Source organism: Ciconia boyciana, chromosome 18 (genome assembly GCF_034638445.1).
Source record: "Ciconia boyciana chromosome 18, ASM3463844v1, whole genome shotgun sequence".
NCBI lineage: Eukaryota > Metazoa > Chordata > Aves > Ciconiiformes > Ciconiidae > Ciconia > Ciconia boyciana.
This window is the reverse complement of record NC_132951.1, coordinates 1,072,885-1,098,401: the sequence shown is the minus strand read 5'-3', so window position 1 is coordinate 1,098,401 and position 25,517 is coordinate 1,072,885. Positions and strand designations below refer to the sequence as shown.

Sequence of the window (25,517 nt, the reverse complement as noted above, 5' to 3'; positions counted from 1 at the left end):
AAAAAACCCCCACAACCCCAAAGTCTCATTAAAAAAGAACAAACATTGGCAAGTAATTGGATTAGGGCTTTATCAGATTTTCTCCTTTGCAGTCGATCAGTCTGTTCCTCCATGGGGGGTGCCGTCTTATTGTGGGGATTTAACTTTTATTGACTAATAATGATGCTTTACAAAGAAAGAAGCGAGGCCCTGTGCCAAGGGGAAGTGTCACAGCCTCGGGAAGCCACCGGCTCGCCGCCACGTCGTTTTGTTTGTTTATTTTCCATTGCAGGGTTTAGTGCGGGGACGAGTTTGACCCCCCCCCAGCAACAAAGCAATGAGAGGCACCAAACTGGGATGCAAATGGCCCCGTTCACCAAGAAGGTAGGTTTTTTTTTTCGACATGGCACGGCAGGCGTGTGGGGCTGGGGAAGAGAGGCCTTCAAGAAGGGATGTCATCTGCAAAGGGACCTGCAGAGCCTTTTTTTACCTGATTCACCAGAAATCATGGAGCTGATACTCGGGGGAGGGATTATTATTAACCCCAGCCGCTCGGAACTGTCATGCCACGAGCGTGAGGTCCCTGACGGTGTGGGCACGGCGAGGGGAGAAGGCAGGACAGGCACAATGTGGTCCCCACGCGCCCAGCCGGCTGCACAGGCTGGGCCAGGCATGCTCCCCTTGCCCCTGGACCCCCAGCTGCTGGGGGCTATTGGCCCCGGCTGCCATCCCACCCAGCTCCCCTCCTGCTCCCCCAGCGAGGCCTCTTTATCCAACGCGTGCAGACCAAGCTCTTAAAATGGTCGGGGGCTTGAGAACGCTGAAATGTGACTCTGTGTTAAAAGGACACGAAATTCTCAAATGAAATTCACACAGAAACACGACATTGCCGTGGTTCAGCTCTCAGGCACCCAGGGGCTTATATTTTATAATACAGACAGATTTTATCATTTGAAAAAGAATTAGCACTGGGATATTTCTGCCTGTTCCTGTGGGTTCATGCCTGCCCCGTGCCACGGCACTGCCTTGGCTGGGCTGGTGCGTGCACCCGTGGCACCCAGAGGTGGTGGTGGCCAAACCTTCCGCGGCACGTGGCACAGCCGCTGCCGGGGCCACCAGGGGCGGTTTGGGGACTTCTTTCTCCAGAAGTAAGAAACCTCACCCCAAAGGAGGACCCTGACCCGTTTCTCTGGGACAAAACCCCGTAACTTGCCCAACTCCCGTGTGTCAGCCGGCCCCGGCGGGTCTCTGCGGGCCAAACAACCGGGGGCTCCCGAAGATGCGGTGATGGTGGCCCCCGCTCGCCCGCCAGCCGAGGCTCTCCCGGCAGCGGCAGCAGGGAGCTGGGGCCGCGGGCACCGCGGCCTCCGTCCCGCCCGCACCCAGGGGCGGGACGGGGAGCGGCTGCCCGGGCCGGGCCGAGCGTGGCCGGCTCCCGCCGGGCTGCGGGCAGCGCGGGGTTCGCCTGGGCCCGGACGGCTCCTTCAGCGCTGGGCCCGAGCCGGGGGGGGCCGGGGCGGCCCGCGGGGCGAGCCCCGGGAGCCGAGCCGCTCCCGGGCTGCGGGGCCGGGCCGGGCCGGGCGGTGGCGGTGGGCGCGCAGGCCGCGCGGCGCGGGCGGGCTGCTGTGGGCGGCCTCAAGATGGCAGGCGAAGAGTGGGAACCGCGCCGCAGAACAAAGGCGCCTCAGCCCGCGGCCCGGCGCAGGGCCCGCAGCCCTGCCCTGCCGCCCCGTCCTGCGCTCGGTCCCGCAGCCCCCTGAACCAGGGTCCCCGCAGGCTGCAGGGCTCCCTGTCCCCGGCACCCGCGGCCTTTCCAGCGGGACAGCCTGGCAGCAGGCGGCCCGCGCCCCGCGGCTCCTCCCCGGCGCTTGCCCGTGGCTCCCTCCCGGCCCCTGGGCATCGCCTGCCCGAGCCGCACCCCGGGGCAGGGGACGGGGTGCCCAGGGCGGGGGTCCCTGCACACCGGCGTCCGCTTGTCACCGGCGCCCACGCCTGCAGCTGAGCAGGAAGGTGCCACAGCATCGGTCACCAGACAACGTGAATGTCCAGGTGATGATATTAGGTCAGCAAGGAGCCGCGGGAAGATGGGCACCCCGCGGGCGAGGGACCCGGCCACCCGCTGCCGGGGGGGTCCTGCAGCACCGGGCCGTCACCACGCCGCACACAACGCTTTCCCGCTGGCACCACCGCTCACGCTGCAGCAGCCCTGACTGCAAACCCAGCACAGGCACGCACCATCTCCAATGCGCCAGTGCTAAATTAGCCTGCACATTAAAGGTGAGTTATTATCTCCGTGCATACATCCCTATTTAGCTACTCTCTGAGAGGCCCCACAAGCGGACAACAAGCTCTCCAGCACAGCAGCAGCCCCTCAGCATCAGGGCCGCCAAGTTTTGTCCGTCCCGTCTCAGTTGTCTCCGGTGGCAGCTGGAAACGATGGCCCGGCTGAGCCGAGCCGTGCTGCTGCCCACATCACCTTCCCTCTCCTCCCCTGCCCAGCAGACGAGCTGCTCTTGCCCCTTCACGATGCCACTGGCAAAATCACAGCATTAATCAGACAAAATGGAGCAGTGAGGGTGCCGGGATGGGGGTCCCAGGGCACCTGCATGCCCCTGGCCGGCTCGGGGCAGCGGGACCCCGCTGTGAACACCGTGGTGCGAGGCTCTCCCCACGCTGTGCTGTGTGTCACAGGGGGCCGTATCACGCTGGCGCACGTCAGTCACGGCTCAGGAGGTGACAGGGCTGATGTTACGTGTCATAACACCACATGCCTGCAGGGACTTTGCGTGTTGTGGGTTTGTTTTTTTTTTTTATTTTGTGTTTCAGTGCATCTCTCCCCGCAGTGCTCTGGACACGGGAAGGTGGGATGCCGCAGCGGCATGGGGTCGATGCCCGCAGGAGGTGGCGGCACGGGCCTGCTGAGCGCTTCGGTGCCAGGTATGATGCCAGGGCTCTTGGCTCCCTCCCGCTTGAGGGCTGCCACACTTGAAACGCAGCCCAAGCTCTTTGCTGGGGCGGGGGGCTCCTGCGGCAGCCGGCTGGTACCCCTGCGCAGGCTGCCGGGGCGCGTCCTCCTGCCGGGCTCCTCTCCGCCACGTGCCTCCCCGCTGCTGCGCCCGCAAGCCTGTGCTGTCGCTCCCAGGGGAGCGGGGCCGGGGCCGCAGGAGGTGCCCGTCCTGCTAATTAGAGTGTGCTGAGGAGGAACTCGCTCAGCTCTGTCTGGCTTGACATTAAGACCTAAATTTGCTGTAAAACCAAATGGATATGCACACCCACATCTATAAGGCTTTTAGTTCAGCAACAAGTGAATCCATCAAAGCCCAGCACCTAATTTAATAGCAATAATGAAAGGTGTGCGTCACTATTAATTTAAGCACTCCAACATTAGCCTTGCACTTAGAAACCAGCAAGGCAAAGCTATTTACAAATGAATGTACCAGGGCAATAAATTGAAAGTACTGGTTTGACCTGTGGTGGCTGCTTTCTTCATTTATACATAGATATATTTCTATAGATGCATTTATTCCCATCTCTTTAGCAAGGCCTCCCTAATTAAGTTGAAGTGGCAGTGCAAGTGTGGCAGTAAGTGTGGAAAGAAGCTGCTAAAAACGTATTTAATTCATTATAAATAATCTTTGATACCATAAGGTTGGATAAAGGTTTGCAGTATCAGAGCAGGCCGCCAAGGAAGGCCAAGGAGATCGCCTACACGCAGCGAGAGCATTTGCATCGCGTAGTTTAACCTCCTCGCACCAGAGGAAGAGCACGGCTGGTGCGGGAGCCCCCGCTTGCATGGGGGGGCCCTGGGGTGCTGGCGCCAGCACCAACATCGGCACTGGCGCCAGCACCAGTGCTGGCACCAGTGCCGGCTCCAGGAGCACTGGGGAGCAGGGCAGGGTGAGGGTCTGTGGGCACGGGGGTGCTGGCTCCGTGTTGCTGCATGCTGTGTGTGCCTCCAGGATGATAATGTATGTTAAGAGGAAGGTGTATGTCACCCACATTAAAGGAGTTTAATGTGCTCGGAGTCACATTATTGTACCCTTGTAGAATACATTATCTGTCATGCTGCCTTTACAGGCTGTCACCTCGCAGAAAGGCTACAGTGTTCCTGGAAACCATTATCAGCCTCTAATGATATTATCAAAATTGGAGAGCGCAGCGTGGGGGGGGCCGGGAGGAGGCACCGCCACAGCTGCCGCTCTCCTTGCCCCGAGATGCAGCTCCCGCACGCCTCACCGGTGGGACGGGAGCTGCGGCTCTACGGACTCTCCTTCGGAGCAGCAGTCAGGTTTATGCATATACTGAAGGTGCAGAGGCCCCGGGCATCCCTGCGTGGCCCACGCAGCCATTGTCGGGGCCGGTGTTGGCACCTTGCAGTCCGCCCCTGCCCGCGCAGGACCTCTGCTCGCCTGTTGGAGGGGTCCAACCCACGGACGCTGCGTCCCGCTCTGGGCTGCCCTTCCTGCCGTGACATCCTGCGGGTGCAGCCACGCTGGCAGAGGGCGAGGGGCGTTCGGCGAGCCTTGGCTGGGGACACAGCAGCTGGGAAGCACCGCTGGAAGCCGTGCTGCCGGGAACCGCTCCCACACGGCCAGACTAATGGCCTGGCGGTCGATCGGCGCAGACCTGGCTGCAGCTGCCCTGGGACTTACAGATGGGGAATCTGCTGAGCTCAGAGTGGCTCCACTGCAGCCCCTGCCGTGCCAGCTCCCGCGTGGCACTGCTGCTACGGGGCTGCCATCGAACTGGCTGGGGACCGGGAGGTGTGGCCGGCACATGGGAGCATCTGTGCGCTGGGGATGGGGACAGGGAGAGGCGAGGGCTTGTGCTGGGGCAGGAGTGGGGGTGCCGGCGGGGTGGTCGGGAAGGGGCTGCTCGGCCTTTGCACGATCACCCCGGCGTGGGCGGCTGCGGGGCGGCGTCGCTGCGGTGGCCCTTGCTGGGAGGCAGGGCAGCGTCTGGCCGGCCTTCAGGGGTGAAACGCAGCAGCTGAAGCCGAGGACGGGGGCCCTGGGGGCTGCCTGCCCTGCAGCCGTGCCCCTGCGCTGGGGCTGTCGGGGCCGCTCTCGCTGCCGTGCCGGCACCCACGAGGAGGCTGCGCGCGGCTCAGCCCAGCGCGGCACGGGCTGGTAACCCAGCGGGAGCCAGCAGACGTGTCAGGCTCTGAATGTTGCTCTTCCCTCTCCCTGTCAGGTGAAATTAAAAAAAAAAGGGAGCCTTCTTTTTTGGAGTGTAATCTTCCGCCTGCGACAAGAAGCCACGTAAACTGATAAATTGCAGATTAAACGAGTGCCACACTCCACTTCAGTCCCTGGCTGTTAATTCCCCTGTTGTGCAATTCCCCGCTCTCAGGGCCTGTCAATTCCAGCTAATCGCAGGAGGCACTAAAACACTCTGCCCTGACAGCCCCCGATCAAGAAACCCCTGACTCCTAGCTCAGGTGGATTGCATGCATCACTTATGCACAAATCAGCAATATGCCAGCAGGGAGGAATTATGTCCGATGACAGCCCAGACATGAGGTACATATTGCAGAGCCGGCGAGCCCCAGCCGCCGTGACAGATTGCAGCGCGGGGCTGTGCGCTGGTGCGGGAGCGGCTCCCGGATGCGCCGTCCCCGAACGCACCCGGCACTTACGCCGCGGAGCCACCGGCATCTCGCCTGTGCTGCTGCAGGATGGGGCAGCACCCTGACCCCGTCCCCGTCCCCGTCCCCTGCAGAGCCGTCGCCTGGGCTGCCCGAAGGGGCCGGTGCTGGTGCTGGGGCGAAGGCGTTCCCAGTTGCTCGTGCAGTTGCAGGGCAGGGCGACGGAGGCGGGGAGGGCACGGGGCTGGGAAGGGCACTGCGGGCGTGCAGGGCGTCTCACCTGGGAGGGGGTGCCGAGATGGCCCCGCTCTGCCCACCCCGTGGCGGGGGAAAGCCCCGCTCAGCCCAGCCCCGGCTCTGTTTTAACTTTTAACTTGCCTTAGTCTGTGATCCTGAAAAGCTTAAATTAATGACAGCCTTGCAGTTGCTCATTAATAATTGCTTCATTACTGTATGCGATTGCATTCTCCTGACAATAATGGTGTTTGCTGGTGTATTTCTAATTATCTGGCATTTCAGCTCCCTGATAGGGCCCCAGCGCTCCCCGATGTGAAACCCTCCTCTTCAGCGGGGAGCGCGGCCCAGCCCGCCGGCAGCCCCGACGCCTCCCCGCTGTACGCGGGCTTCTTCGCTGGCAGCTCCCGGGAAGAGATCTGAACTCCACTGGCGAAGTCCCACGCAGGCCCCGGGGGCCCCACACCGCTGGCTGCGGAGCCCTGCCGCGCCCAGGACGAGCTCAGCCGCTTCCCCACATCGCACGCCGGGGAGATGCTCCTGCAAAAGTCAGTTTGAGAGCAACGACGTAGAGCAAGTTGGACGGGAGCTCCCGTGAGCCGGGCAGGTACTGCGCCTGAGGCGGGAGGTGCTCAGCGTGGCCGCGCCACGGCAGCCCCCGTGGCCACGGCAGCCCCGGCACGGCCTCACGGGTACATTTCAGCCCGGGCGAGCAGAGCTGAGCGGGAGGTGCCAGAAAACCTCAGCGGTGCCCACGGTCGGGGCTTTTCGTGCAGGGCTGCCTCGGCCAGGGCCTCGCTGCTGCCGGAGGCGGCTGCGCTCGCGGCAGGAATGCAAGTGCCGTTCGTCAGCTCCTCGGAGAAATTCATCAGGCGGCAGCGGTGGCAGGGGAATCGCGGCACCGTCCCCGCACTCGCGGTGCGGAAATGACCACTTGTGCCCCAGTTTAGCCCCAGCTGCCGGCTCGGAGCCCATTATGGCACGGCGTGTGCTGCCCCGCGCTCCCCACCTGGGGAGGGGGCTCATTTGTAGTTAAAAATCTATTGTGACTTGTCAGAAAAATGAATAAATGAGCACATTATTTTTTCATTTTGGAGCTCAGCATCTGTTTGTCTAATCAAGAAGGAGAACTGGGAAAGTCAACCAGGGCTGACGCACACATTTTATTTAACTTTTCCTCTGTCAAAGGAGTTTAAATGTGTAATGAACAGGCCATGGTGATTTGAAATATAATCCCATTACTCTGATGAGATTACCGAGGCTGTGAGAGTTCACAAATCATGCTTAGGGTTTTTAGAGCGAACAACACCCTGTTGAGATTTTTTTTCTTTTTTTGCATTTAAGCAGAGGTGTGTGGGGAGAATAAAACATGACAGTGCTTAACCCTTCGTGCAGTGGCAGCGGCAGCGCAGGGCTGTGCACGGGGCCAGCCCTCCCCATGCCTCGGCTGCTCACGGTGGCCCCGGGCCCCCCGCTGCGGGCACTGCAGCGGTGCCGGGGAGCAGCACCCAGCCGGGGTGCAGGGCACCCTCCCGCTGGCCCTGCCCAGCCTTTGTGCCCATTGTGCCTGCACATCTCCATCCTCTTCTCCGTCCTCGTCCCAGCATCGTACCGGGGAGGCTGCACTGGGATGTGATTTAAGGGGCATTAATTTTAGCAGCAGCAGCAGCACCCAATACCGCACGCCGCCACGGCAGCGCATTTCCATGAAATTCATGGGCCCATTACAAACATGTCTCCATAAATAACTCCCCCCATTAATCTCAGGGCTGCACCCAGGGCTGTACGATGGTTTTCGCCTGCTTGTCCCGGTGCTGGGTGGGTGCAGCCCATGCTCCTGGCTGGGTCCCAGCCCTGCCACGGCTGCTGCAGGGGCAGCTGCAAAAGCCCCCAGGACGCCCCAGGCGCCTGCCAACCTACACCCAAAGGACCCTCTGGCTCGAGCTGCTCCTCCTGGAGCTCACGGCCACCCCTTGCAGAGCCTTGGGAGAGCTCGGGTCAGGCCAGGCACCCCAGTGCTCTCACCTTGGGGTGTCCTCTGCTAAAAGGTCGCTCTTTTGTTTCCCAATACTCTGATAAAACCAAGGAGGCGGCAAGGGCTTGTCTCCACACGCAGCGCTCGCTGCGGCTGCAGCAGCCTTGGCCATCCCCACCCCACCGACTGCTCCTGAGAAGGCGAAGCCGCTCATCAGCTATTTTATTCTTTCACAAATCTCCCAGACAAATGCTCAGCCACCCAGGAGCACAAAGAACGACCCGGGGCTCTCACCACAAAGGTCACCCATCTCTCCTGGTGGGTTCGGGACCCTCCGAGCAGCGTTTTTTTGTGCAAATACGGGCAAGATGGGCAGCGAGCAGCCAGCCATGAGCAGCACCGGCTGCTGCAGGCAGCTGGGCCGAGACCAGCCCGCAGGTACGAGTCCCCCGGGGCTCCTGGTACGCGAGGGGAAACATCTCTGGTTGTTTGCACTCACTGTGCGTGTGCTCCCTGGCTCTCACCGGGTCTGTGCCCGTGATTTTTTGCAAGCGTACGCTCTGCTCCACGAGGTGCAATGGACCATAAAACTTCAGGTGCACGTGCAAGCCAGGTCCCCCTCCAACCGCAGAAGAAAGAGAAAATTCAGAAAACCTCTGATGCCTCCAACAGCTACCGACACACGTCAGTGAGAAGTCATCCTTGTTATGGGAGCTGGCAGCCACCCTCTTCTGCCGAAGCCCAGTAACAAGGCATGGAAGGAACAGCTTGCTTTTCTGACCCAGTTGAATGCCCATCTGAATCAATTAAATCTACAACTACCGGGGAAAGACCAGCCCATGATGGATTTGTGTTCAGCTGCGCACAGATTGCAACCATGAGCTCTGATTTAACTCTTTCAGCAAACACTAAACAGTAGAAATGTCTGTTCCGAGGGAGAGGCTCTTCAGCTCTTGAAAAGCTGGACGTTTCCAGAATTTAAGGAAGGTTTCCTCCACGCCGCGTATTCAACTGGATCTGATTTTTGAAAGTAAATTCACTTCGTAACTGTGAACGGCTCTTTCAGAGCGAATAAACCCGTTCTCAACCACACCTTGCCTGCTGCCCATCCAGCCCTCGGAGCATCCTCCAGCAGCAGCGTCCCGTCCCTGCCGCCCTGCCCGTGCTCCCCGGGGACGCGCTGCGCTGCACGTCCCAGCTCTGCACTAAAAATAAAGCAAGTGGGATGTGATTTACGAGATGGTGTAAACGCGCATGGTCCGGGCAAGTGACCATGCGCCCACAAACGTTAACACAGTTTGTGTACAGCAAACTGTACCACAGTTTGTGACAGCAGAGATTTTTTATTACGTCAATCTTTAGGTTTTACTGAAAGCGAAATACTGCACATATTGAGTATCTACTTATAATAAATGAATGTAAGTGGGTGGCAACAGCATTACGGCCATGGAAACAAGTAGGAGACTTCTGCAGTTTCTAATACCAAAGTAGGCAATTTTTTAGTTCAGTTAAAAAGAATTGAAACTAGGTGGCAAAAGAGCATTCACATAACAACTTTAATGTTAAATAGTTCACAAAGTTGGTTAAAGGAGTCATTTACATTGCATTATTTGAAGGGACCTTCCCCATTGCATCTGTGCGGCATTTGCGCATATAAAATATTAAAAAATTTAATATCATACTATAAAATATTGTTTCTCTTGTTGTGCAGATATCATGGAAGACTGTACAGTGAAGACCAGCCTCCGCGGAGTGGGCAGGGCTCCCCTCCCGAGGCAGCACCGACACCGGCTCCGGGAGGGCTAAGCCTTTAAAAACCGAGAACTTAAACGCAACAGGTAAGTGACAAACAGACCTCTCTGCCTTAGTGTTTATTCCTAAACTATGTGTTAAGGCTCAGAAGTTTTCTCTATACAAAGGCAAGGTAGGACGCTGTAAGAGGTCCCGTTGTGGCAGGCGAGGCTGGGCGGCGGGAGGGAGCCTGGTCTGCCCGTGGGACCCGCAGCGCTGCAGCCCGCCCTGCCGCCCCGCTGTGGGTAAACGCCTCTCGGAACCGAGGGCATTTTCTGGATAGAAAATCCACAGCAGCAGTGCAGAGAGCTCCAGCTTCAACGACTTGGAAGGGTTTATGAAAGACACCTCTGGTGAACTGAACCAAAAATGCAGCTCTGGTTCCCAGTAACACCATTCACGTGTTCCCTGATGTATTAAGGACGGACAAGGCCAAAATATTTACAAATCCCAGTACCAAGTAGGTCTTAATTTTTATTTTTAAAGAATAATATTAAGAAAAGGTGAAGGCATTTCTCAGTCCTCAGGTGCAAGCTGTCCCCGAGAGGAAGAGCAGCCCCCAGCCCGGCAGCAGCCGTGGATCCCCGGGCGGACGTGGGCAGCTCCCGCAGGCAGGAGGATGCTCTCCTTTCGACCGCGGAGACGCTGCCTTGGTTTCAAAACACTGTGCTGACTAGAGCAAGTAACTTCCAGTAAAACGTATGCAAAGTTGAAAAGCACAGTTAAATAAAAATATTTTTGAACAAAACAAACCACAACAGACTTGACTGTCTCAATGTTTCTTCACAAATCGGCTCCCCTGCAATGGCTGCTGTTCCCTGGCTCTCGGTTGCCTCCTGCACTTCAGCAACAGAAGCGAAACCATCTGGGACTACAGCCTCCCCCCAAAAGAACTGTGCATCATATGGACCTTGAAAAAGATTACATCTGTTTATTAATAGTAAAAATGGATACATTTGTCCTACATTTTGTTTTTAGAAATTTGATCATGTCACAAGCAATACCTGTGTGTACGTGGGTGTATTACAGATGTATATAATTTATTTTAACCAGGCTGTGAAATAATATGTAATCACATCTCTTCTTGTGATTGTACATAATACAGTAATTAAATGATGCCAGTCTACGTCATTCTCTTATTTCTAATCAAAGGAACCTGAAGCGTAACAGTCTTCTTTCTGGCTGATATGGCTCTTTATTTTTGTCACAGGGGAGACTTCCCATCACCAACGAGGGATAATCTTCCAACCGTGAGACATGGGATAATTCAGATTTCTTCCCCGGCTGCTCCTGCCCGTTGGCAGCAGGAGCACCGCAGTCCTGGCTCCCACCTGTCTCGGGCGGTGGGGAGCGCCTCCTCCTCCGAATTCGGCAGACAGGCTCTCCTCGAGGCTTGGTGTTACTGCTGTCCCGATTTCTTCTCCTTCTGGAAGCTAAAGCTTGTTCTCCTGCTCAGTTTTCTTTGTTTCTGAGCAAAATAATCTGCTCTGGCCGTGCTTGCTCGCGACTCTAGAATATAGTTAACCTGCAAGACATGAAACGGTATTTAATTTCATCGGTGCTTCGGGGGGACAGCTTGGGGAGGGCAGGGACCCTCACACCACCCAACTGAACGAGGCTTTAGTGAAACCGGTCCCAGCGGGCCGTCAACAAAATGACGGCAGAGACAACCCAGAGCTCCCGGAGAGCCCTGCTCTGCGTGGGGCCGCTTTCTGGCTCTTCCTCCCACGGCCCTCGGCTCGGCGCAGGGTGGCACGAGGCAGCCACGGGGGCACGGGGTGGCCACGGCGGCCGCAGGCTCTCAGCATCCCTCTCCCCTCGTCCCACCCTTGTCACCCAAACCTCCGGGCGAACGCAGCACGTTGTGAAGACCCAGAGTGCTGGTCTAATATAGTAATGGGCTTCAATAAAAGACTTTATCAGCTTCAATAAAAATAATTCTTTCATTACGATGTTTGCATACTCAGCTAATCTCATAGTTTCCCAGTGTTTTGGCACATTTTACTTGATGAAAGCATTTTTAAATGATATTTAACAAGCCTGCTATTCCCTAAATTTATTATCTCCAGTGCTTTGTGATAATCACATAGATAATTTTAATGGAAGGTTAATGCAAGAATCAAAAAGATAAAAATGCCCTTTGGTCTGCCATTAGCTGGTTAATATGCTGTGGCTTAAAACTTGCACAATTTTATGCACTGTAGAGTGTTTCACTTTCATTGCATATTACAGCTTAAGGCATAAAAATATAGGGAATTTTCATGGTCAATAAAGCCTCAGTCTTTCTCACTTGATCATGTAAAAAGCCTAATTTGAAAAGTCTGATTTCTCTGCGACTCCTAATGCTGACGGAATTGAAAACAAACTGGTAACTTATGCACGAAACCAGAAAATGTTCTATATAAACAATCTGCAACTAAAGAAAAAAACCTACTGTTCAATAATATTTCTCTCTTGAATATTCATGTTATTCATAGCAAATCTTATTTTTTTAGCCTTCTTTTATGACCAGTCTCAGATGTGTCAAGTGTTCTGGATTACAATAGCTTATTTAAGATAAAGTAGGAACAAAAGAATTGGCCTAACGGTTCATGAAGTAAGTGGAAAACCCTCAAAATACATTCGCCTTCTATGTTATTAATAAAAATTATTTTATCGTATGTCAGTTATTTAGCAATCCTCTAAACTCCCCACAGAAAATAAAAGCAAACATAACAGATGGCTTGCCAAAATTACTGCTTTTTAAATTCTGAATTGCTATAAAATATTAGCTTGCGGAAAATTAAGTTTAATCTTCCAAAAGTGTTACAAAAATTTGTTTCAGAAAGTAAGCCAGTATGTGTACGTACTGAGCCACAAGAAAAGCAAACAATTCTGATAAAGTATCACGGTGGGAAAAATAACCTTGCTTTGTACCAACCCCTGCGCTTGGAAAAGGCGTGTGAAAGGCAGGGGAGGAGCGCTGGCCTGGCCGGGGGACTGCCTCTGCTTGGGCCGGTGCTGGAGCCACCAACCCGGCGTCAACCTGTGGCCTCGGACGTTACGTCGGCGCACGCTTTAACCGGGGCCCTCCTGAAATCTCTGAACGTTCGCTCCGGCTCCGAAAGCCCCCGCGGCGCCGGGACCTTGGCTCAGCCACCCTCGCCGCTGCCGAGCTCCGCACCGGCTCCTCCAGCTCCTCGCAGCCCAGGGCGGCTGCTCCCTCAGCTCCTCGCGCCCTGCCTCGGCGCCCGCACGGGCCAGGGGCCCTGCCCGGGTCTCTAAGGCTGGGCCCCGCGCCGGCAGTCACACGGCGGCACCGCGGCGCTCTGCCGGACGCAGGCTCGCAGCCCCACGCCTCCGGCACGACACGGGGCTTGCAGACCATCTCACGTGTCTGGAGGTGGAAACTATCTGGACACAATAAAATCTGGAGTTTTTCTATAAAATTCCACAGACGATCAGTATCTCTATTAACTAGAAACAAGTATAAAAGGAAATATTATACACAAATCAGCAGTCTCCTGTATGACTGTTCGAAAAATGAATAAAATAGTAGGCACCGGGCAACTAGGCTGGCAAGTTAAATGCACCTTAGTGGTCCTCAGGCACTGCACCATTCATGTATTTCCAGAGCCTCTTGAATACTTTCATGTCTAACAAGTGGTAAAACACCCAGGATTTTGGGTCACGTTAAAATTTAATACTCACCTTCAGTACAATTTCATTGACAGTAGCAGCATCTGATTCAAAGTAAAGGTGTTTGTAGTCATGATTGCTTAGATATGTAAGTTTAAATATTGCATGACCTGTAAAGATAAGAAAAAAACTGTTCAGAATATTCCTGTAAAGTTTCAGCAGAGCTTGTGTGCCTGACAGAAGAAAAACACAGATGGTGATCTTAGCATACCATCAGCACAACAGAAGGAAGTAATGAAACGCTGACAGGCTTCTCATGTCATTTCAATTTAAGGCAAGTGGTGGCTTACAGGAGCAGCTGAACTCTATTCAATAAAGTTCCTTTTCCCATCACATCCCCACTGCAGGAAATGCAAAAATCTATCAAATGGCTAGTTAGCTCCCGTTCAGCCCAGGACTATATTTCAGTTAAACTACCACATTAGGACTACTTTATGCAACTATTCGCTGTATAATCATCACATGCAGAAGATGAGTGTTATATTTAAAATAAGAGGCAAATTAACCCCAGAATCATCACTCCAACAACCCCAAAACGCCATCCAAACCTACCCAGCTGCTTTCAGCAAAGGAAAGCGTCACCACTGTAAAATACAAGAGGGTGCAGCAACGACGGATGAAACCGGTACTCACACCCAGGAATCTCACTTCCGACAAGCAGGACCATCCACATTAAAGTATAACTGTAATTTCTACCTGCGTAGCACTTCGCCGGCAGGCCGCACCGTGTCTCAGTCCCAAACGGAGGTTTGAAGCGATTAAGTGGACACGGGGCGCCGACAGCCCGGCCAGCCTCCGTGGCTGCTTGGGAGAACGGCACAGGAACTACCGCCCCGCAAGAGTGCCGCAGGCGGGACGGGGGACGGCCTAACGTAAAGGTCTATACGCAGAACATGTAGGAAGGCAAAATACCCTTCACGTGTATGGATGCTCATGGCTTCAAAAGGAAAATTAAGCATATTCTATACATCATAGTTTTGCATCATTTTTCTCAGAATTTATTCAGTTCAAAGGTCAAAGTTAGTAATCCGTAAAGTAACAGCCACATTACTGTAAATTCAGGTCTTTCCTGGAGGAAAGCTAATTTGAAATCTTATTTACATTATCTAATTCTCCAGATTTCCAAAAAGTGACTGATATATGCTCAGATCTGTGGCCAGAAAATTTGAGATGCGAGTATTTTATTGTGGCATGTTAATTAAACACCATTATGATGCGCTAATCTAGAATATAAAGTCTATATTGAAAAACTGGCTAATAATAATAATAAAAAAATACCCTTTAAATCATTTGACAAATGATGCCTCGGTGGTACTAAAAATGCGGGAATTCCTAGCCGCAAGCTTATTAGTATGTTAATGCATGCACGCCCGGCTCTGCTTGGGACTGAATTCGGCATCTTTACGATTCCGAAAGTGCCCGCGCACGTGCACCGTTCCTGGGGACGTGACACAGCACCGCGCCCCATCAGCTACCGCAGTTTTCCTTGGACATTTAACATGACACACAGTTACAGAAACTGATCACTAAAAACGAAAATTAAAATGGCACAAAACACGGTCTGGAGGATGCCAGCGAGGTTCTTTGGTTTGGGTCTTGGAAGTCCATCGAGTGGTTCCTGGGGGGGATCAAGACTCCCTTCTCCCTTCACCTGGTTTAGATGTTTTGTTCCACGTTTTCTTCCAGCTGAGAAGCCCGCTCTCCGGCGCTGACCTTGCCTTGCTGGCTGCTCGGGAGACTGCTGCCCCAGCACGGCTCAGCGGTGGGAAAGGCTCTGAAAGCGTCGGAAGCCGAGGAACGGCCTCGCACCCCAGGGCGCCCCGCTCCAGGCCGGTTCTCTGCCCGCTCGCGGTCAGTCCTTCCCCGGGAAGGGGGAGGCAGCCGCGGGGCGGGCACAGCGCAGGCAGGGCCACGCACACCACCCCAACCACGGCGCCCGAACCCTCCCCAGCCAGGGCTCCCCCAGACGAGCGTCGACGCGCTCCGTGAAGCCAACAGTGCCGACACAAAACCTCTTAACCTCTTCGTCGCTTACACGGCGGAGAGCGGGCTGGGTGCGCAGCAGCGTGGCCGCCCCGGCAGCAGCAGGGCCTGCACCGGACGCAGGGAGCAGGAAGACCCAGCGCGCCGCCAGCGTGCTCCTCCTGCGCTCTGCTGCCCTGCCATGCATCACCCCGCAGAGGCAGGGCACAGAACCGCAGAACAAAACATTAATGCAAAAATTAAGTGAGATCACAGCCTCCGTCATGCCTGACGAAGAAACCCTCCCCAGTACCCCCATCTTTCTTTTAAACCGGTGATTTACTCCTCCTTTCTGGCAAAAGTATGTCTACAGCTGACAGAAGCAGAACGCAGAACTTTATTTCGAGCACTTATTTTAGGATTGTGAGGAGTCAGCTCTTTCGATGACAATTAGACCAACTGGTGCCAATAACAATCGCGCTGTGCCCTGTAGCAGGGGGCAGAGCTCGCCCTGCTCCCCCCGGGGAGCCCAGCGCCGCCCCCGTGCCACGCCAGCACCACGCACCCCTCCGGCACCGCACGCCGGGCAGCCCGGCTGCCGCAGCACAGCCAAGGGCAGCGCTCGTGCTCCCAGCCCCGCCGGTACGGAGGCTGCTCCGGTCCCTGCCTTTCCGGCGAGGCGCTGGCTGAGCCGTGGACCCGTGCTCCTGCGCGGACTCTCGGGAGTCGCAGGGGACGCGGCGCTGCCGCTGAATCCGATGCGAAGCTCGAATGCGTGGTGCGTGCCATGGTTGTGCACAGCCTGCCGTGCAGGCCGTGCAACCCTGTCCTACACCCTGACAGGTGATTTAGTGGGAAGAAGCTAAGAAGACTTTTCTTTAGAAAGCCCCATTACAGCATTATGTTTATGTGCTCCGTGTCCACATTATACTATTTACAGCATGAAATATTAGTTCATTGAAATCATAACTGGCACTTTGCTCTGCTACTATTCTACCCAGATGGAATTTATGAATTGTGAGATTGATTTCCATTTCCAAGAGTGCTTAAATATGTGATGTACCTCCTTCCAACAGAGCACCACCCTTGACAATTCAGAGATCAATAGGAACTTCAATGGTTTTCTGTTTCCCTATAAGAATATCTGGTAACAAACAGCAGCAGCTCAAGTGGCTTCTACCGCACATGACGGTAGAATTGAAACAAATGCAGATATTGCACGAACAGCTTCATTACCATGACTCCTACATGAACAATGGTGTGGTGTCCTTCAGCTTGCGGGTCTGAAACACAAGCGTTCGTCTCCAGCAAACGTCAGTGCTGTCTGTCACTGCCCTGCACCGAGACCACGCAGAAGTGTATTTAATGTCAGCCACTGCAGCGGACGGCAAGGGTGAACTGAACAGGGGGAAACTTCAATATTTTGCAATCAGAATTCATTGGCTGTACAGTGGAAAAGACATGTTATTCCCAACTATGTTCTTCTGTTAAAACATTTATGGAAGGCAAATGAAATGACAGAAACTCATCTGTTATCACAGGCTTTTGTCATGATGTAGGTACAACCCACAAGGCGAGCTCAGCAAACCCGAGCAGGTTTTGTGTGGATGCCCCACGCCAGCCCCGCTCCTGCTGTGCTCCCCAGCCCGTGCTGGGGCCAACCTCACTGCGACAGCAGGAAAACAACACCCTACCGTAGGTGCCCTTTGGCCTCGGCTCCAAATGCCGATAAATCTTTTCTAACTCTCAAACGCTAATAGGTTCCTGTGTGGTTACACCTGGAGAAATGCCTACGGCAGACTCGGGCGGAAGGGCGAGATGCTAATTCACTGCAAAGGAGGCCAGCTCGTTTACTCTTTCAGCACGGTGTCTTAAATTAAATTGTTTGGCATAGCTCCTAATTTTTAACACTACTAGACTGCCAAAAAAAGTGAAGGAAGAGGCTAGCTATGGCATAACCAATAATCCTTCCAAACCCCGCGGCACAGCCAGATGCATTCTGCTGCTCACGCTTCTCCTCTCTCTCTTTCTTAGGTTTGGTGAAACAGTACTGGTGCAAACAGCAACCTCCGCCCCGCGCTCCATCCCCCAACATCTCATTGCTTCTGTGTTCACATGCAGCAGGTGAGAAATACTGCTGAATTACAGTTTCCGGAATTACTGACTGAAAAGTGCTTATACAGTCATTGGTAAATCTTCTGCAAATTTCTGCAAGTTACAATCTTGGGAAAATACGGTCCACCATACTTCACTTGAAACAGGTGAAAAAAATTTTCGCTTTTTAATCTAAGTAACAAACTCTTTATCAGAGCGCCTAAAAAATACACTTTTTGCCTGGAAAACATTGGAAGGATGTGAATTTGCGCAAGAAAAGACAATTTTTTTTACTGAATCTGCCAAGACTGGAAATAGTTTTTCTTCTTCCTCTCCCATCCCCCCATTCAGACCCTACCAAAAGCCCCTCTTTCTCTTGGCAGTGCCACTCTTTAAAACAGTATGCACTGAATTGAATCCCTAATTAGACAGAGGATGAAAAGAATATTCATGAATTGGACAAAACAGAAAACAAACACTGGGAAATGCAAATTTATGTTAATTTTTCAACCTACCTTGATGATTGCTTTGTCATTACAGGGCCATAAGGCAGAAGTCAACAATTAAGAGTTATTAGTGGAATAAATGGCTAGAGAAAGACCTCTCTGAAGAACAAAACACTTATGGGCATCATTTGACATCATCACAGATTTTCACCATTTCAGAAGTTGTGACTACAACAGGATCAAACCTTGAAATCTCTTCTCGCAGACTCAGAAGGGATTACAAAGAATTAGAAATATACTAGTGAACAGGCAAGGAATGATGACAATAAAATACACACGAGCATTGTTTCTGTACAAAGACAGATTTACTTAAAACACTCAAACGGGGTAACCTCTGCTCACCAACCACTGTTACATTTAATCTAAAAGCTTTGGGGAGGGACTCTGTGTTGAAAATCCGTATGTGCCACCTCAAAAATGACGCCGTGACCCTGGCACGGGGCCTGAAGGTCCTACAAAAAAGCAAGTGTTGCATTACCATCAAAACACCCATCCTGACAACCTCTAATAACGAAAAAACTTAGAAGTTTTCTTCTGGGGGGATGTCACGCGTTGCACTGCAGCCACAGCTGGATTATCAGGGATGTAGTACCGAGCTCTGCTAGGGACACGGACTGAACAGGAATGCTGTCCTGACTGTAAAAGTGGGGTTAAGCCCATTTTGTGCAAGCGAGATTTATCTGAGAGGTACATATTTTAGAGGCGATGTCTCCTTCAGAGGCAGTGACTGCAGTCGAAGTTATGGATGAAATTCTGACCCCACCACTGTCAGTGGAACCACCGGTGAGTTTGGACTGCACACCACGTCCCTGATGGATCTCCTTCAAACCAAGGCATTACTTAAGTGGGAACAAATTATATGAATGCCAAGGAAAAAAAAAGTTGTTTTCCCTACAACTCAGGTCTTTATATTCTACTGTAGGCTTATTATAAAACATTGCGATTAGTGGATGTCTTGTTTCCAGATGTCCTGAAAGCAGAGTTGCAATTAAAGTGCTGCATACAACCACTTTTATGTCAAACTGTGGTAACTATTCACACATCTGGATTTTTTTTCCCCAAAGCCTTTTGTTTCTCCTTTGAATTATTATCAAAGGCAGAATACTAATAAAGATTTTTGCAAGAATGGTGAAAATTGAGGTGGAACTTGGGGTTGCCCAAAACCTCTTCACCAGCAACCTTGTTTGGGAAAAAAGATGATAAATAAATCAAAATGCACTAAGCAGTGTTTCCACATGGCAATCGCCTCCTTCATTGCGTCTGCACCTCATCAATCACGCCATTGTCTGCTTGAAAGGCGAGCCTTGTAAATGTCATATCCACTCAAGCCCAAGGAGAAGCGAATCAAAATGCAGCAAGGAGTTTTAATTGGATAGTGTAATTAAACTAAAAAACCCCAGCAGAATAGCTTTGACAGGATAGATGAAGACCCCTTTTAATAGGGCTACAAAACATATTTGTTAAAAGGATGAGGCAATGCACGCTCCTGATTGTGCTCCAGAGTACTTTTATGAAAAGGCTGTTCAGTAGGGATGGATTTAATACGCTGCAGCCACGTCTGTGGGGCAGCAGGCAGGAGCGCCTCTTGCCGCAGGAGGCGACCAGCGCAGCGGCCACCAAACCGCTGCCTGCTCCTCCGGCCGCGCAGGCAGCTTGTCGCGGCTCCCCTCCCTGCCAGACCCCTGCTCTGCTGCAGCACATCCCACGGACTCTTGCCAAACCCGCACGGCTGCTCGCGAGGTCTCCGACCCCCCCGGCCTTTCGCCGGGGCTCAGGCTGGCCCCCCAAGCCAGGCACAATCCCGAGCCTGCCACAGAAAAAGGAAAACGCAGCAAACCCAGGCGCCATCTGTGCCTTCGCTGCCTCCCCTCTGAGGCATTTAACTGCTCTGCTAACAGCACGTCCACATGCATTTGGACTAATTTCCTTCTGTTACGCACTTTGAGATTTCTTTCACTCCAAGCCTGAAGTTTGGGAACATTTTCTCTGCTGAACCTGGTTTTTACCTTTTGATCAGAATCTGTGATTAGTCTCCTATCAAGTATGAATTTTCTTCTGTTATTTATTTCACACACCGCATTATTCACAGCGGGAGCATGAATATTAGGAACTACCACACAATATTTTGTGCACCATTTGCAGAGCACACGGATAATTGTTGCCTCTCTGCTCTGGCTCCACTGCAGGGCTCTGAGCAAACGTGCAACATCTCTATTTAAGCTCCCCAAGCAGCAGGAATCCGTGCCTTCCCAATGCTTTCTGTATGTTTTTAGTCCTTTCACAACCCAATAATGAATTCATTAAATTAGTATTACCCAACGTGCATAATCTGGAGGAATTGGATACTGAATTAAAACATCAAATACCTTTAGCTTTAAATGAAAACTACATAAAAGCATTTCAGGCATCCCTTTGGCTATCACTTACAGCCAGTATGAATACTGCTAGAAAAGCTATTTTCGTGCAGATGTGGAATTCAATGGGAAAGACTGACTCGTGTAGCAACATCAATCAAAACGTCGGCTCCGCTGGCAGCTCTCGACAGTAAGGCAGGTTCAAAGGTCACAGGATAAAGAAAAAGCCAAGCTCTGGTTCAGCTCTAATATCTCCTCGCCAGAAGTCTTGCAAAGGTACCTACCCCCCTTCTGTACTAGGCGGCTTTCATTAATCTTCTTGCCATCTTTTTTAACTAGTCATGCAGAACCGCTCGATAGCGAGACATATAATGGGGAGGCCCTGTGCCTATTACCAGGTTAACACTCTGTTAAGCCCCAGTGCAACAATGGAATAAGAATTTAAAGGAAATCTTAAGCTGCAGGGTGCAAAGCAGGCAATTAAATTACAAACCGAAGTTACCAACGTACCCCATGACCTACAGAACACCTTTGTTTAGACTACCTTAATATTGAGGATATTTTGACCTAGCAACTGAGATGCATCTCCTTTATTAAAACAAAAAAAAGGCAGAAAAAGGATCACAGAGAACGTTTCTTCAGCGATTCAAGCAAATTATCAAATAAATCCGATTTCTGCTGCTATCGTAAAATACGCACGAATGGAAGAACCCTACGTACTTCGAAAACTGTAAGTCTGCCCAACTGATTAGCCTCAGTGACACTAAAAGGCCTGCCCTGAGGTCTGCTCACCCCTCCACGCATCAGCGCCGGCTCAGCGCTCCCGCGGTGCGGGTGCCGACGCAGCCGCGTAGCCCTGGCCCTCGGAAGGGACGGCCACGACGCATCCATCACAGCCACACTTTGTCCACGGTGCACTTTGTAAAAAGGCAGCGGCCAGTGACACTGAAGTTTCTCCCTTGTCCAAGTAATGTAAGAGACATTAACAGAATCAGATTTCCTTTAAATTACACTATTGCAAAGGGATATAATTGCATTAAACATATTATGTTGCTTCCTTAAGACTTTATATTATGTACACTTAATTGAGATACAAAGCTCTTTTGAGCTATAAAAATGACAACTACTTTATTAAGGCTTAAATCTTATTTCTCAATGATAGGATGCTTCCTTTCAAGATTCAAAACATTCAGAATCTCTCCTGATAATCAGACCGAACCTGATTTAAACAAGCCGTTTATACACAGTGTTTCCAGGTTCTAATGGCATTTGATCGAGCCAGCAGGGCCATTACCTCTTCCCTCTGTCTAAATTCAGGGAGTCTGATTTAATTTACAAATAAAAATTCAAATGCTGACCCAGGCCTACTACAAGGGCAAACAAAAATCATCAGCCAGTCCTGCCTACAATACCCACACTAATGGCAAATTAGATGCCCAAGCTTTCTATTTTCATTTTCTGTTTCCACTGAATGCAGCTCTAAGTTCTGCAAACTCACAGCACAGGAAAGCTTCAGCCCCATCCAGAACGACTCCGAGTCTGTCCGTAGATATTCACAACACGTCATCTCTGAAGTTGTCGAGTCCTTTAACATTCACACAAGTGCCACTAAAGCTTCGCTGCGTGAACCTGTCTTTTCAGAGAAAACTAACAGAAAATAAGCACGAGGCTCTCCACTACATTGATACGCAATTCCTGTGTTCACATTTCTGCAGAAAAGTACCAGTAAAAACTCTGAAATCTCTTTAATCTGCGAAAGTAAGAGCTAACGGAATATTAAACTGTGTTAATTACCATGTTCAGAGGAGCAATTGTTGCAGAAACCTCCAGTGACACTGATCACAGCGACCAAACTCCACTCCCAACACCCCTTGCCCTTACAAAAAAGTAAGGTCACAATTGGAGGCTTCTGAAAACCCTTCACCTCTCTACAGAACTACAAGAAGTCAATCCAGCAAAGCAGCGCTCAAGCTTATTACAACCCCAACTGCCAATGTCTAGGGAAGGCAGGCAGCTTAATAAAACATGCACTATGTTTTCACCCGGTGTAACTGTACAAGCACTGTTACATGTGCAGAACACTTCTGAAAGACGAGATGGAGCATGTTTGTGTTACAAGAGATAAAAACATGAAAACAAAATATATTGCAGAACGCAAAGACCTTATCTTTACTCAGCCTCTCTTTCTTTGCAATAATTCATTCAAGGAAGATCCGGGAATAATTTTTGATGTAAACTCTGCTACAAACATATATCACTATGCTGATAAAAATCACAGACAAAACTTGTGAAATACAGTGAGTTTCATTCCTTTATGCTACTAAAATAACTTTTTTCCATTTAAAATTCAAGAGATACTGATCTGCTGTTAAGAGTACCCCAAAATGTATCATTCTGAGATGTCACACTAAAAGTCTCTTTTACTGGCCTAAAATAATGACTTTTGGAACATCTTTAGTGAATTGGGAAGAGGTCAGCAGATTTCAGGAGGAATTTTTTTCTCCTTTTGGAACTATGCTGAATACTTACTTAATAGGAAAAGTTTAAGATGGCCATGTGAAAATGAGTAAATAAAAATCCTCGGTATCATAAAGGTTGCCTTTGTCATAACCTGTCAGCATCCTCTCCAAAGTGACCACGATTCTTCATTCAATGATCTCCACGTGAAGGTACTGCCTTTCTGGCACTGGACTCCATTTGGGGGTTGAAATTCTGTCCCTGATTTCTGCCTGGGTTGGCAGGATTTGGGTACAAGCATCACCTCCTACAGCAGCAGGTGCTGCCTCTGGGGCTGAAGAGCCCCATCCCCTGCAGGACGCAGTTCTGAAGGTCTTCAGGGACAGCTTGAAGGTCTCAGACTAGCATGTTGATGGAGGCGTGAGCTGGAAACGGCGGGTTTCAAGGCTGGCTTTTCAGATACAGCCTCATTTTGTGGGCACAATTTTACCACTACAAGTGTTTGCATTTTAAATGAAATGTGCCTACAAACCCAGAGGTGCTAATATATTTACAAGCGCAAACCTGCACCTTGAACTACAAAGGTAACCGTTACACATTTTGGATTGCCTGGTCATCAGGGAAGTCTCTCCTTGGGATCGTGCCTTCCCAAGGACCATGAAATCTTGCTGGAGAGACAGAAAAGGAAGACAATGACTGGACTAAGAACATGGGAAGTAGGAAGGGGTAATGAAGGGGAGAAGGATATAGTTCAATAATTGCTGATAAAATCTGTGGCAGCCATAAATTTACTCTTCCAAGAGAATTCAACAGATCATTACCTCTGTAAATATGTATCACATAATTCTCCCTCTCTGTCACCTTGCAGATAAGTACTTAATACTTAGCATCCCTACCCTGCAAAAGCACAAGTGCAATAAAATCCATCTGAGCTTTTGAACCGCAGTTACTTTTTGATAGTAGATAGTTACATTTTGGCACCACCGGGAGACATTGCCCAATTCCCCCAGGGCCTATCTTGCGCTTTTTAAAACAAATTTTACAGATATAGGCTCTCGTTACTCCACTGATACAACAAGCAAAAGCACTTGGCTCTTGAAGTCGCACTCTGAACGTAGCAAACTCTGACCCCTTGTTGATGACTGGCTGAACTGGGATGTCCAGCCCGTCCTCCGGCTAGCTCAGCTATCGCTGCTGGCCAGGCACGGTCACTGCTTTCCTGAAACCGAACTCTCAGAGCGGCAGTCGTAATCCTGGTGACCCTGCAGCCACAGCTGAAGCAAATTTAGACTGCGCTGATACTTACTGTATGTCTGAGGCCCTCAGCTGCACCTAAGAAATTGTTTAAAACCAGTCCGGATGTTAAGAAGTTCAAAAAGAGTGCAAGTATGTTGAAACATATTTGACTACCGTGCTATGGGGCTAGAGACCAGCTAGGCAACGCCAGCGTTTCCTTGGTATGACAGTGTTAGCGGCTACTGCGAGTGGGCAACAAACACTCTTAATGATGCCATTAGCTGTAAGCAGCATTAAAAGGACACTCCTAAAATGTGTATCTGTTTATGCTGGGTTCTCTATAACAGAATTGAGTCAGATTAAAAACATCCTATAATGAATAAAACACACCTATAGAAAGAAAAGGACAGGGTAGCAATAATTCTTTGGGCATCTAACACATACAGGGAGGGAGAAAAGAGAGAACATAAATAAAAAGGACTACTCACTTGGGCTTTTTTCTTCTGCAAGGTCACAGGCACAGAGGAGTTCAGAATCGATTGAAATGGGTTTCTGCTTAATCCAAAACTTAGTGCTGGCCTTCTGATTAGTAACAGGGTCTATCTCTACCTTGTCTCCAGAAATACCTGAGATGAGAAAGAACAGAGAGCCACAATAGCGATCTGTTTAAGCGATTTCATATCAGCCGTTTGACACACTTTATAAATCTTAAATGGGATGAAAGTATATTGCCCTTTTGGGCTTTTTGAAAGCACAGGAGCCTTTTGAAACCAAAAGCAAATGGTTATCAAACTGCATTGATAATCTGCATTTTAGTCTCCTGCATAAGCATACCAACAAGAAAGAAATACCACAGAAAAAATTCTTCTCAACACATACGGAACACTTCTGGAAGCAGTAGCTACTAAAGCTGCAAGATTTATAAACAGACACTGCTAGTTTTTCAATCATCATTATTATAGGTAATAGACACTATCACGCACCATCCTTGTTCTACCTCCTATACAGCATATACACTATATCCTCTATATGAGAGGACAACACCCATTCGCAGCACTACAGAAACGCTCTTTGTGTTACCCAGATACTCATAAACAAAGACATCCAGTCCCGGAGATCCTGTGCGTTTTTACACTGCTGGCATTTTAAAGCCAGCTCTAATTAGGCTGCTCTGAAAGCAAGCTGAGGATTTGTGTAGCTCCTGGCACGGGCGCCGGGCCCTGCTTCCCAGCCCGGGCTTCCCCAGATGGCTGGCGCTGCGCTGCCGCTGCGCGGAGGCTGACCTGGATACGGCGCGCTGCCACACGCGAATCCCACAGCAGACCTGGGAGCGAGGGCAGAGAACTCCTCTGCCATCCCTCCACACGTTACCCCCGAAGTCGTGCAGGAACAGCCCTTCCAGCGGGACGCCGCCGGGGCGAGCTGAGGGCTAACAGCCTGCTGGAACCGGCCTGGGCCGCTCGCTGTAATTTATAGTGGTCTTTATCACAGTATTGCGAAGCAAAAGCCCTGCTCTGCCGCACTGGTGAACAGAAGCTCATTGTTCAGTAGCCGTTGACACGACTGAACAAACGTCCCAGCCTGCTTTTTACATCAGGATGTGCAGAGCCTTAAAAATAATTACATTTCTTCAGTCATGAGTTATAGGTGAAGCTCATGAGAAA

General features: G+C 51.1%; 1 protein-coding gene and 1 long non-coding RNA gene across 7 annotated transcripts in view; one reads left to right on the top strand and one right to left on the bottom strand.

Moving 5' to 3' along the window:
* The first annotated feature begins 1,239 nt into the window (after positions 1-1,239).
* LOC140661169 (uncharacterized) lies at positions 1,240-6,835 on the top strand. Of its 2 annotated transcripts, none has more exons than XR_012045653.1 (3): positions 1,240-2,256; positions 2,823-2,916; positions 6,086-6,835. It is a non-coding gene; the product is annotated as an uncharacterized lncRNA (long non-coding RNA). The 2 variants fall into 2 exon arrangements; XR_012045652.1 differs by lacking the exon at positions 6,086-6,835 and adding an exon at positions 3,628-3,952 and having other exon boundaries at positions 1,245-2,256.
* A 3,638-nt stretch (positions 6,836-10,473) lies between these two features.
* MAPKAP1 (MAPK associated protein 1) overlaps positions 10,474-25,517 on the bottom strand; it is a 108,216-nt gene continuing 93,172 nt past the window's right edge. For all 5 annotated transcript variants that reach the window (XM_072882896.1, XM_072882901.1, XM_072882899.1 and 2 more), the window contains 3 exons: positions 24,342-24,479; positions 13,257-13,354; positions 10,474-11,091 (listed from right to left, as the gene is read on the bottom strand). In XM_072882896.1, the coding sequence (XP_072738997.1) occupies positions 10,966-11,091; positions 13,257-13,354; positions 24,342-24,479 (362 nt within the window). In that variant the 3' untranslated portion in view covers positions 10,474-10,965. The remainder of the gene's footprint in view (positions 11,092-13,256; positions 13,355-24,341; positions 24,480-25,517) is intronic.